The sequence below is a fragment of the Diadema setosum genome, chromosome 14 (assembly GCF_964275005.1).
Source record: "Diadema setosum chromosome 14, eeDiaSeto1, whole genome shotgun sequence".
NCBI lineage: Eukaryota > Metazoa > Echinodermata > Echinoidea > Diadematoida > Diadematidae > Diadema > Diadema setosum.
The window spans coordinates 38,790,856-38,804,651 of record NC_092698.1 but is presented as its reverse complement, the minus strand read 5'-3'; the positions used below and the strand labels follow the sequence as shown (position 1 = coordinate 38,804,651).

The window sequence follows — 13,796 nt, the reverse complement described above, 5'->3', positions numbered from 1 at the left end:
CAGCCATTTTCAGCGACTGTGGTAGGCCTATAGGCCTAACGGACAGGAGATGTGCATCATAAGAATACACAATTTCTTATTGACTTTGGGTCAGCTATGTTTCGCGTCAATGGTTTTGCAAGAAATTACAGGTAGATAAACATGGTTCAATGCAAGTTGATGAATACACGAAAATATATATGCATTAGGCCTACATGAAGTATGCTAAGTTATTGAGCAATACCTATTTTTCGAGGACTGACTATTCTGAAACATCGGCAATAGCCCCCTACCCCCCCCCCCCACACACACACACAGTGAGAGACGCAACATGCGTAAGGTACCTACAGTATTCTTTTTTTTTATACCTGCCAGAAACTTTTCTGATCTTAGTTTGATTGCAATTTGTTTCTATGTTCTGTGTCATATAAAACACAAAGTTTCTTATATTTTCATTGTTTGAACAATTCTTCTTCTTCTTCTTCTATTGATATTGGCATATTTTGCACAATTCTAGGACCATAATTACTTCATATTTTGCCTCTTCAGCAAATTTCAGCCAAGAAACACCCATTTCATACGCTGTTAATTGAAATTGGAACAGAAAAAGATGCGAAATCTGACTGACGTGGTTGTCAGTTTATGGTTGCCATGGCAACCAGCAATATAGCTTAATTATTATAGGTTGGTATTGCACCGTGCAATACCAACCTACCTGACAAAGTGACAAAATAATCAGCATGTTGATTGCGGTCACTCACCAGGAAGAAGAAGAAAATGCTTGCAATAAGATTTTAGGAAAAGTCACCAAATTTGGTTGAAATTTGATTAAGGGCGAAGGAGTGCCAAATGAAAATCTAGTAGGGGGCACAATTGTGCCCCTCCCCCTTGGGCTTTATAGTGTTATTTAACTAGGGTGACATAATTATGATTACAAGTCAAAGAGATTTTTCTCCTCCCCACCTGGGAAAAATCTCTTTGTTACAAGTACAGTACAGTCATAATAATGCTATCTTATTTGCCCACCACATAACAACGTTTGCCCCACCCCTGTCACTCCCACCCCACAATCCTTTCCTTCTTTCTGCTGTTTGTTGCTGTCGCACGCACGCACACAGCTTGCAAGAGAACGCACTCGAAAACTGACACAATACATTGTAATGAACTTTAAAAAATTCCACTGTTGCACAGCTGACCATGGGAAAATTCCGTGACGTCAGTAGATACCTGTCACGATGACTGATATTTGGATATCTTTTTGTGATAAATTTTTTTTTTTTAAAGATTTGAATATACAGGGCTATATATTGTTTTATGATTATAATTACTTTTTAATGTTATATTACTGCATTTAAAATAAAAATTGGTATCTCTATAAAGACAATTATTTCGGCTTAAAATTGGCTACGTCCCAAAACGGACAAATTCAGCTTTGCGAACGCGCGCTCTTTTCCAGTGACGATTGCAACCGGCATGTTACTGACGTGGTGTGTGATATTCCACGTAGGCCTTGCCTTACGTACGTGTTAGACGGCTCGTTGATCGTCATTGACAGAGCGGAGATCCGTCAGCGCTGTACACACCGTACCCTAACGTAAGCTGTCGTCTCGCCACCCGCCCCGAATCGGCCGGCGGCCCCCCGTTGCCCGTTATTGTTTGCGTTGACACCTACCTATGGCGGCTGCTCTGGACAAACTCGAGCTCCTCATCACGTAGCTAAGTCGCCAAAACAACCCTGTCTTGATCACGAGACTTCTGGACTGAAGTCGTGTTTTATGGATGCTATTCAAGTGGACCTTTAGGCCTACATTGATCTCTGACGCCACACCGCTGCTGATAGACGTTGTTTGATGCAAATGACCAAATGGCTTTGGTGAAACTGTCTTCATTTTGAACCACTACAGCACACACACACACACACACACCTATCTTATTGAGGGTGCCTATTCCACGAGCACAGTCGCATCTACGCATCTCTTGCTGGTTTTGGGCCCGTGGTCACGGATCAGGACAAGCAAAGACTGCCGGTATGGTACGAGCAACCGTTCGCCTTTTCGCCTTGGCGAAAAGTAGTATGCAGGCACAGATGGAGTACTATTCAAAGTTTTCTCCGTCTCCACTCTCCATTAAACAGTTTATTGACTTTGGTGAGTATTGCTCATCTAGAAATATTTTGTAACGTTAGCTCTAAAAATTAAATTTAACAGTTAAAAGAGTTCCTTTTGAGACAGCCACCCATGGAAAGTGAGTGTGTGCATCCGTGCGTATACATCGCAAGCAAGGTTAGGCGATGTAGAGTTGTAATAATAAGTTAGATCTGCACTGATTTAGTACGAGTGTGATTGGGGTGGCTGTCTCAAAAGGAAGTCTTTCCTAAATGGATATAGGCAACCTAACGAGCGTAGTTAGAATTAGAAGCTCTGCCGGTCTATCGATCCTATCCACACTAACGCTCGTTTAATACAACACATCCACACTCACACAGCCTAATACCCCTTTCCCGCTGAAGAAAATCTTCCCCGGGGGCACCTGGGGGCACCCGGGGAACCCCGCAGTGTGAAAGGTCACTCGGTTGAAACCTAGGGGAAGCCTAGGTGAAACACCGATGAAATTTTGGGCAATTTTTACCCGAGAAGCGTCCTAGGTAAACACCGATAGTTCAACGGGAAATCACCCGGTGGTTCACCGAGAGCGCCCAGCGTGAAAGGTTGTCTCGGTGAAACACCGGGGAAAATATGCAGATTATGTCAAAGGTCATGTCTTGTTTCTGGTCATGCACACGTTTTCAGCTAGCTAGCATGCACTCGACCTCCCAAATCCACACGTACAGGGTACTAGTAATTCGTGTTTGTAAACATACACACGACACTACATAGTATGTCGTTTCATGTGCAATGTGGCGTTCACAGAGCGACAGCATTGTTTTCCATCGTGCTGTGCATTGTATTGTTTAATTAGCACGCGCTGTATACAAAGCTGATATAGGTTTACAATGTACTTGATCGCTTTGATGCTTCCCCTTCTTCGTCTTCCTCTAGTGTCTAGCTCTTAACTCTTCCAGTAAAGTCTGATAGTGATACAGTCCGCCTCTTGCTTGATTTTTTCGTATTTTGTGCTTTTCTCGTCAAGTGCTGGGTTTACAGTGTGCAGGAGAAATCTGTTGACGTTTTGTACTGCTGAAATTTGAGGGAATTTTGCAAATGGCTGGAACGTGGACCAAAGACGAAGAGAGATTGTAACTTCAATTACGTAGCGAGGCAGCAGTGAACGAAGAACTGAGCAGGACGTCGGCTGACGCTGGCCCCGCGTACGAGTCCCTCCTCCGAAAACTTGCTGAACATGGGATCGAAAAAACCAAATCGCAGATGCACAACAAACTCAAGTACATAAGATCACCCACGTTGCGAGCAGAAAACCCGTCTAGGGGAAAGTTTCACCGAGAGCAGTGTGAAACGACGGCACTGAAACTTTCACCGAGAGGTTCCCCGGTGAATTCACCGGGGAACCTCTCGGTGGTTCACCGAGACGGGCAGCGGGAAAGGGGTATAATATGCGACAGCAGCCGCCACACGTTGTGTGGCGCCGCAAGGTGCGATCTCCGGGGCTAATGCACAGCCCTTCCTGTTTATGTTACTATTGTTAGCTTTAAATTTAATAAATTTACTATAATACTGTTATTACTATGAGACAACGGAGTAGTAGATTGTAGATAGAGGCAATACTCATTATAGTAGCCCTACTACATATCGACCACCTTCTTTTAAACCGACCGCGTATAATTCGCGCACTGAACACTTAGTATGCACTTCTCTGCGCGCAAAGCACATAAAAATGGATTGGCTTTGAATGTAGATGAGGATGGTGTGGGAAAACGCGATAATTCACTGTTCATTAATGGTTTTAATCAAGGACAAAATTTCGAATGAATATTTTCACCGAATCGTAATGACAGCACTGAATGCACCGTGCGGCACTGAAGTGAAAGTGCGTTGCACTGTGTACTATCAAGTGACCTAGTTCTTCTCAGCTCAGTTGATGTGATGGGCAAAACTACGCTTTATCACGTGATCAGCTCTTGACCAATCCTAATAGCAAGATTCTTAGTATGTGGAATATGATAACTTTTATGCAATGGGCCCCTGGTTAACATACCTGGTTGTGGGCATTAAAGTTATACAGTTTCATAGAGTCTACCAAAAGCTCTAGGTGATACTGATAACCGTTACTGTTTAGGGCAAGGGTTCCTTTTGAGACAGCCACCCAAAAGTGAGTGCGTGCATCCGTGCGTATCGCAAGCAAGGTTAGGCTACAATGTAGGTAGAGTTGTATAGATTTGCACTGATTTGATAGTACTAACATTAGTGTGATTGGAGTGGCTGTCTCAAAAGGAAGTCTTTCCCTGTTGGAAATCTAGACGTCCACCATTAACCAATGTACCATTGGCAGCAGTGATTTATGAAATGTTTGAGTTAAAAATCACATTTGTTACATGTCTATTAATTTGTGTAACATTTAATAAAACTAGTACTAGATCCTAAATTATATTCTACTACTGTACTAGGCCAGTTGTATCACAAAACATCCTAGATCTACCAGTGCCATAATTAATAACCATTGAAAAAAAAAATGGAATTGGGCCTAGCCTTACAACTAGCCTAGGCGCGAGGATAGGCCCTATAGAAAACATTATACAGTAGACTCCCGTTATAACGAAGTCCTCAGGACCGGCAGTTTTCTTTCGTTATATCGGAATTTCGTTATAACCGAACAAATAAACGATATAAATACATAGAGTGGATGACATTGCAGCCCAAATTTTTACTTCGTTGTAACCGGAATTTCGTTATAACCGTGTTCGTTATAACGGGAGTGCACTGTATTAAAGCCTAAAATTAGGGTTTCTGGAGCGGAAGCTTTTTTGTTGACCTAACTTTTTAAATTCTGTGAAAAACAACTTATGAACTATTTCATATGAAAGAGAATTATCTAGATATACATGCTACATCATTATTGACATTAAGACAATTTTCAAATTTCATGGCAAAATGTTAAATCTCGAAAAATTTAATTTTTGTATCACAGCAGCAAGTTCTATCCCTTTTTTTGACGAGCATGCACGAAAGTCCAAATCATCACATGGGAAAGTTGCATTCGTGTGTGGATCTCCAGCGATCTAGCAATCGGGTAGTGTACAGCGGTTAGAAAAAAACATGTGACAAGTGCAGAAACCACTCCTCCACAATGTTGTCGCACCACATGAATTGTGCTGTGTGCGTGTGTACATGGTGTACGTGCTCACTACCCACCACACGGCGCAGTTGTTTACATTGCAGACCCATGCAACCCTATCATCGCGAGCTAGCAGTAGCGCGAAAGCATGCATGCTGCACTGAAACTTGTCAGCTAGCCTCAAAGAGATTTTTTCCTCTCCAACATTAGAGGGCAAACTATACAATGGTGTCTGAGATTTCATGGGGGCTGCCATTACCCACTTAGTAATGGCAGACTTTAAATGCGTAGTGAAGTAACATTTTCACAGTGCATATTTGAACTTTTACGCGAGTACAAGTACATACCACTACAAGAAGAAACTCATTTTACATGCGTATCAAGAAACCATGGAATAGTTTACCAAGAAATTTAATAGATGCACCCAGTGTCTTCAGTTTTGAAGTTGGTTTGGACAAATTTGGGACAATGAACCCATAAAATTTAAGTTTGATGCTACTCCACCTGGCCATGACCCAGCTCATCTCAAGGACCAAACCTGGATCTGAATACATTATAGAGGCTCAGCCTGCATTCAGAATCTTCCATCTAGGTATCCATAGGTAGTTCCTCAGTTGCTCAGTTGCTAGCGTGTTAGCATGAGGGGTGAGTCTACCGCCTCGTCGTCTTCCAGTGCTCCCCGTGCACTCACAAAACAATAGTACAGGGTGTATTCATACTCCGCATTCTAGTACTTACTGGGAAAAAGCTCTTTTGCTAGCCCTCTGCCAGCATCATGGCAACAGGTGCGGCCGAATGTTGTATTATGTACACACACACGTCCAACATACAGTACACACAGCATGCACACGCAATCCACCTTCACGCCGCGAACGCCATGCAGCTGGGTTGTGTGTTGATATAATGCATGAGCCCCAATATATGCGAAAGTTACCATGGATTCTTGCATACGAAGCCATGCTTAAAACAGTGTTGCTGCAGCCAAAAAATTATTGCAAGGGTGTAAAGGCAAAATCTAGTCAAAGACGTGGAGGAAGCAAAAAACCAACCGCACCATCAGATTGAGCATTTCCTATAACTACTCACACACTACACGCTGGTTAAAGCAGGTACCATTTATAAAGCAGACGCTGAGATATGGAGTTAAGAGTGATTATTCTAACGACATTTACACCAATTTATTGTCGGATTCATTTAACAGCGCTCTAATACAATATAAAGACAAATTTCTTTCATATGTATGATAGTGATTCCAAATTTGCTGGGATTTGATATTGGCATTGACTGTGGAAAATACAATAAAAGCAAAATCTGTCTCAAAATCGCATGCCAAAATCGGCGTCTTATGGGAGTTGCGTGTTGTGAGATAGGGCGCGCAGTGGTCTGAAGGTAGGAAGGGGGCAGTCAGACACCTGTGTAAATACATGATATAAGACTAGATATCACTATTTTTCTCAACAATCCATAACTGTAATGTTAGACGGTTTGGCAATGCAGTATTAACCCGTTGAAGATGAGGCTCATCACTCCAGAGTATACTCGGGAGTGACAGGAGTGGCTCCTCAGTCATGTAGTGGCCAAGTTTGCCCGCTACCACAAAATAGTAGATTCTAGGCCGAGTTTAAACAAAATTTTTTCGTTGTACAAATCCAGCCCTTGTACAGTATGTATCCCAATGATTTTTTTTATTTTTTATTGTGGCTACTGCTAAACACTGAATAACTCAATTTTTATTTATGCCAGTGTAGGGCAATTTGTTAATCAGTTGCTATAAAAAAATAAAAAATAAATCAATGAAAGAATGTCATTAATATAATAATACGCAGTAGACCCTACACACACTGTAGTGTGTGTCACTGAAACATTTATGAGCATCATCAAACAGCATGACACTAAGCCAACAAATTGCCTTTACTTTGAGTATTGAACGGACATTCGTACTCGTTGCATACTCCAATTCATAGCTCATCATTTTAATCATACAATAGGTGGTACCTACATTGTACCTCTTAGCTTTACATTCAGCAATGTCACACCTTTAAAAGAAAACTGTACTGACATTTTCTAATTGTCTGATAATTCTAATCTACATTTTTTGATGCCTACTACTGGAAAGAGAGGATTGTAAAACCCAGGATAAGCCTGTAATGATTTTTAAAAAAAAATGAAAACGAGCAAGCCATGGAACGATCCACGCAATTTGGCCTACGTCACAGGTGCTCTTTGTGCACAACTCCGACATTAGCAAGACGAACTACATAATGCCAATTTACTGATGAAATCTCACACGAAGCACTCCAAAAGCTGTTATTTAGTACAATTGCAATATGGAGCTATAATAAATATGTTAAACAATATCTATTAATCTTTAAAAGCAAGCTCTTCAACAGCTTTTTATTTAGATAAAACTTGTGGGGAAATTCCAGATATGCAAAATGAAATTGGCATCGTTATCCGAACGTGCTGCCCATAGAAGACCGTGTGTAAGTAACGTTACGCATTGATGATCATGATCGAGCGATGGTTCGCCAGTTCAAACTATCTAACGTAGATGAAGGCTGAGTGAATCTCGAAAATCCAAATGTAGATAGACTCTCTTCAACGGCACGCACGATTTACGCTTAGTGAGATGAAAACGGTACCCAGTACACATAGACTCTGAAATACTAGAACTAGGACTAGGACTACTGAGCAGTCAAGGAGTAGGTTCTACGTGGCAGTCCAAGTTTTGATGAGTAACTGTTAGGCCCTACACTCACTCACCGTCGACATTGCAGCTGTAGGCCCTATGTGCACAGCGCTAAGGCACAGCGTAACGTTACATACCCTGCTGCCAGAACTTGAAGAAAGTCCAGACGAAAGTCCAGACCCCAGATCTAGATCTGGACCCTTGTCCTGCAGGCACTGTTGTTCCTGTGCTGAATTTTTCAGGTAAGGTATCTGCTTTATGGATTTCCGATGTTTTGTAGTCGAGTAAATCTCATAGTGGTGTTCTTTACACCAAGGACTAATGTCAGATCTAACAGTTTGTTTCAGTAGGCCTACGTTAGGACCCATATCTCGGAAGAATGGCCTGACCACGTAGATTCTAACACAGTGTCGCCGCTTCGCGATCCCAGCGCTGGTGTAGGTATAGCGCTAGCGTACTTCCGTATCCATGTAGATATCTCAAAATTCACCTTGCCAAATGGCACCAAACTCACAGGAAGTACTTTATGATTCATATCCAACAGCTCACATTAATTGGAAACAAATCACATGTCGGGATGCGTAAGTGTAGATGTCGACTTTCCTGTCGGCGTCACTAAAAATAATCTGCTCTACGACTAACATGAGTGATTGCGGCCAGGCCCTACCTAGAGTGTCTATCTGCTGCGCACGCACAGACTGAAGTTAGCCATTTAATATCATGAGACAAATCTTTCAAGTAATCGGGGGCAATAAATAAATTTACAAATTATTTGTGGTAAGTTGAATGAAAATGTAGTTCCTACAGTGTATATCACACAAGTCGCAAAAATCATTACACTTCTGAGTTTAGTTCTCGCGTAAATTCCCCGTTCGCACAGTACTAGTCGGCTAACTTCAGTTCTAGATTGTGCATCTTGCATTCGCCAAGATCTCTCGCGAAGAGTGATTTTTTTTTGAGTGACGACTTGAAAGTCGGCGTCAATATTGATACTTCTCGATTACTGATTTCGTTCAAATATAAGAGAATACTTTGAAATATGCTATGAAGTATATCCTGTAATTTTGGTGCGATTTGGTTTAGTGAAATTTGAGATATCTACATCATGGATAGAACAGTACATAAGCGCCGCCTGCTAGCTAAATTAGGCCTAAGCGTCGTCTGCTACTCGATACGAATTAACGCACGTGTATGCAAGCACTTGTAATCAGAAATAGTGAGAGCACCTGTGACATCATAACATCCGGGCTCATCAGCTCATTAGCATAATACTCACCTAAAAAGTTCAATTTTTAACATTAAATTACGGACTTAATCGTTATGAAATTTTGATTCTGTTTGCACCGCTGGGTCTTTTAGAATTAAAAGAACAACATATAAAAAAATTAAAAACCGGTAAAATTCCCTTTTAAAAGAAAAACATCATTCTCATAATGGGAAGCTACACATGCAGTGCTACACTTGATTTTCCCTATGGGATGATTCATTGCCAACAATCCACTAATACTATGTGAGATTGGTATGTTGACGCATCTACAATGCCCTTAGCACTCAATGTAATACTGTAAATACCATCTTTAGCAGTGGTGTACGTGCACATGTACAAGTACCAGACATACCAGTAGTACCAGTACAGTTGTCTATCTGCACTGAAGCCTTCCATCATACAGATTGTGGCAACACCCACTCCCAGTAGCCAATCAAAAGCCATTCTGGATGCCAAGCCCCCTCAGTTTTATGGGTGGCTGCCAAATGATAAACAAACTGGGCAGATTTGAGAGCTGTATCCACACATGAGAGAGTTGTGTGAATGGTATGACCATGGAGCTACTGTGTAAACAGTAGTAGCTCCATGGTATGACCAATGAGCACTGACAACACACTGAGAGAAAGAATCTTAAAGTTGTACATCATATGCCCTGTACATGTTGAATCCCTGTTTGTAGGGACCTCAGATCTGTTTGTTATTTAACAGGCTCTGCATTATACACTTCATGCAAAGAGTCATGGGCATGGATATCATCTGTAGCATACCAGTGATTATCCCACGATATGGGAGGAGTGGGAGAACAACCGTGACTGAAGCCAGACTTGCACTGCCTGGTAGTCATGGCATGGTTCACTTCACTGTGGCAATGGACAGTTAACTCCTTGATATGAACAGTTTTCACTTAACTACAGTGTAGTGTTCACTAGTATTAAAGATTATGTGCTGGACATTCAAAGGCAGAAGTATTACCCTGATATTAAAATGCCACGCAAGCTGTCTTTAGATTTGGAAGTTTCTTCTGGGACTCAGAACTTCTGTTTATTGGTAGAAGAGATCACCCTGTTGGTTTTTAGTCATTCAAAGTTCCAACTCAGTGTATAATACCCTTGTCTATTAGTACATACCCCAGCAAACTGTGACATGCAAGGTACATACAAACATGTACAGGTATGTACATGTATTTTATGTTGCAGCTTTCTTATTTCAAAGCTGAATATCGCGGAAAGTTCTTCTTTTTTTTTTTCTTTTTTTACAGTTTTCATGGAAAATACATCTTTATTGTGATACAAACTGAACAGTTTAGCAGTACTTCCAATAGAAAAATCAGAAACCCAGCTCTGCAAGTGTTAGAAAACTGATTTGTTTTGTTGTTGTTTTTTATAACAATTATGTTGCGTATTTTACAAAAACACAACAACAAAAACAAATCATACAACAGTGAACACTATCACAAGTGTATTTTTCATACCACCTGGGGAAATTTCAGCACAGAAGATTAAAAATGACATTACAGTATGTATTTCCATTGTTTCAATTCAGCTGCATAATGTGGAGGAGATAACTTGTTAAACACTGGTTATGTACATACAGTGTATGTTCTATGAGCTAAAACTGTCTAACTGAGCCTCTGATAATTGTGGTGAGTACTGCTGATGTAAGACTAAAAGTTGCTTCATAAATTGAGTATAAAAGTGGAAGGAATCCATAATTTGTAATTAATGCTTCAATATACTGTATAAGCTGTTATTTTCGCGTACAGATATTTTTGCGAATTAGAAGGTCACAGACATTTTCGCGAGATGTTGTTTTCGCAAATTGACACCAATGCTATCTTGCATGCATTGTTACTCTAGTGTATGGCGACATTTTCACGTGTTGTTAAATTCACGATCCAACTGTGATTCGCAAAATTTGCGAAAATTAAACCCTGCGAAAATAACCACTTGTACAGTACATGTCATGTTCGATGTACAATGTACATGTAATAGAATGGATAATACAATGTACCTTGTGTTGCCAAGAGTACCGATATGCAAAATGTTGCTGTGGATTTGGAATGCTTTTCATGAACTGGGACTAGTACAACAATTTCTCGAGTGATTGGATTTGTAAATCAAGGAGCAACTGTGATGAAATGAGAAATAAGCATTATCCCTTCTCAAAAAAAAAAATGTGATTTCCAACCTTGGACTTGATTCACTGTACATGGATTTATAGTACACTGTACATGCACAGGGAGGCAGTACAAACGGTGTTTTTTGCAAGTTCTTGATATTGGGGAATATCAGTCTACTTGAGAAATTCCCAGAAATTATAACACAACAAAATTTGTACCACATATTATGCTATAGGTTTGTAAGTATATCATCACAGCCTGAAACATGAAATCCTGTGCTATCCCTACTCTGGCAATACTTTGGCTAGTTTTGCCCTTCATACTGTATGTGATCCATGTAGGGCTATTAGGCACAGTGCAAAACCTCTGCAGGCTTTTGAAATGGCAACAACATTTAGACATTGGGTACGCTGTATCTGAATATTCCATTGAATAATTCTGAGTACTCTCGGATTACTTTATTACCATGGTAATATTATTGTGTCCCAGACTGGTCCTTAACTACTGTACCATACTCCTGCACTTTTAAATTCTGTATACCGTATACCACATGTATACAATGTACACTGTATTTTGTGATGATGATACAGAGCTGTATTCACAAATTTGGACTTCTGAGACAATGTGGCAACTGGCAAGTGGTATACAAAGATTTTTTGAGAACCTCAGTAATGAAATGAGATCTACACTGGGTGATTTCAAGTTCAGTGACGTTTGTAGTGCTAGTGCTAGCCCCCAAATAACAGCCTTATATCTAGCTCTAACACCGATGGTCAGATTGATGAAGCAATACCAATCAAATTATTGATCCCAACACTGGGTGCTAGCATTTGGTACTTGTACCACGAAGTCCGTGGGAATTGTGCGACGAATAAAGTGATGGCGCATACACGTAGTCGAAGTCAAATATCAAAAGATGTGGCCATGACTGCTTAGTTTTAGACACATACATGTACAGGTACGAGAAAACTCATTAAAATGCCCCAAATTTCATCCTTTCTTTAAAACACAATTATCTTAACTTTGCTTCCAGGCTCGGATTTGTACATAATTTGTATCTGTATAGCCATGTCTGGAGTGTTCGTGTACATTATGTAGGCGAACATTGCATCAGCATACAAAGTAGACTTTGCACGTAAAACGTGCATCTATTATAGAAGTGAATGTACATCGTAGGTCTCGCACGGCAAGAGAATGCTTACACCAGCACTGAACCTGAAATGACAAAAATGATATTCCCTAGGGGCTGGTGTTAGACAATAGGGAAAAAAAAGATATAAAAAACACAATAACAGCAGAGCTACCAAGTCTCACGCATTCTGCGTGAGACTCAAGCATTTAGGGGCCGTCTCACGATCTCACGCATGGCACCCATTTTTCTCACGCATCGGGCGAAGTCTGCAACTTGGGCCTATAATAATGAGCATAGCTCAAAAGATTAAGATGATAGTTGCAATTGAAGGTATATTTTCCTTTTGTCTTTCAAAATAAGTAGAAAATAGTCACTTAAGTATGCACCTGGTCGCATCATTAAGAGCGAAAAATTGAAAAAGCTCCCTACCGTGGGAGGCCACAGGGGGAAAAAAACCCTCCCACATCCTCGCTCGCGCGCGCATTCGCTCGCCAAGATGCCGAGTCATGAAAATCTCACTCATAAAACTTTTTTGAACTTGGCATCCCTGTAACAGTGGCAGAAACTTTGAATTTACACGCAAATCCAGTAGGGAACACCGATTGCTAGTCAGTCACCACATAAAATGCAAGCTAAATATGAGAGGAATGGAGTCACAAGAAATGCATTTGTTGTACTGTGGCATTTTGCGATTTATCAATTGGTTTGGGCAGGTTTGTGCGAAGTTGGCACACCGTCGACTGAGTCGGGCGTGCGAACGTGGCACATAAAGATATACATGTGGTAGCAGTGTTCCACCATCTACATAATACAGACTGGGTAACACAATTCCCTGTTGCGAGTATTGTAGTAGTGTTCCAGTATCTACTACATAATACAGACTGGATAACACAATTCCGTATACATCTACATGTACATGTACTGTAGGCCTACACAGATTTGCTATACTGGTAAACACACACTTTGTATTAACGTACATGTACTTGTGGTGACAGTGAATGATTTGGCTGTGCAGTTCATGCCAAACTGATTTTCAAAACAGACCCAACTTATTTTGTGTTGGAGAGGCAGGTAACAGGAAGTAAGCCACAGAGTGCTTCTATTGTGTGATGGAAATATGCTCCCCCCCCCCCAACACACACACACACACACACACACACACATGCACACTCACACACACACACACACACACACACACACACACACAAATGATTTAGTGTAGTGAACCACTGTTGTATCTACTGGTAATCAGTACTCACGTGGACAGGCTGTGACAGTTTTAGTAAATTGGTAACAGTTGCCTTTCAAAGTGTTCCAATTCAACCCCTTTCTAAAGAGAATAGTTCAGTTTCCTGGATTTGGACCAATTTACAGACACCCA

At 40.9% G+C, this 13,796-nt stretch overlaps 1 protein-coding gene across 1 annotated transcript in view; it reads left to right on the top strand.

Annotated features, from left to right (window-relative positions):
* The first annotated feature begins 1,544 nt into the window (after positions 1-1,544).
* The window catches only part of LOC140237975 (pyruvate dehydrogenase (acetyl-transferring) kinase isozyme 2, mitochondrial-like), a 35,240-nt gene continuing 22,988 nt past the window's right edge, over positions 1,545-13,796 (top strand). The window contains exon 1 of the mRNA XM_072317904.1: positions 1,545-2,126. Coding sequence (XP_072174005.1) covers positions 2,009-2,126 — 118 coding nt within the window. The 5' untranslated portion in view covers positions 1,545-2,008. The remainder of the gene's footprint in view (positions 2,127-13,796) is intronic.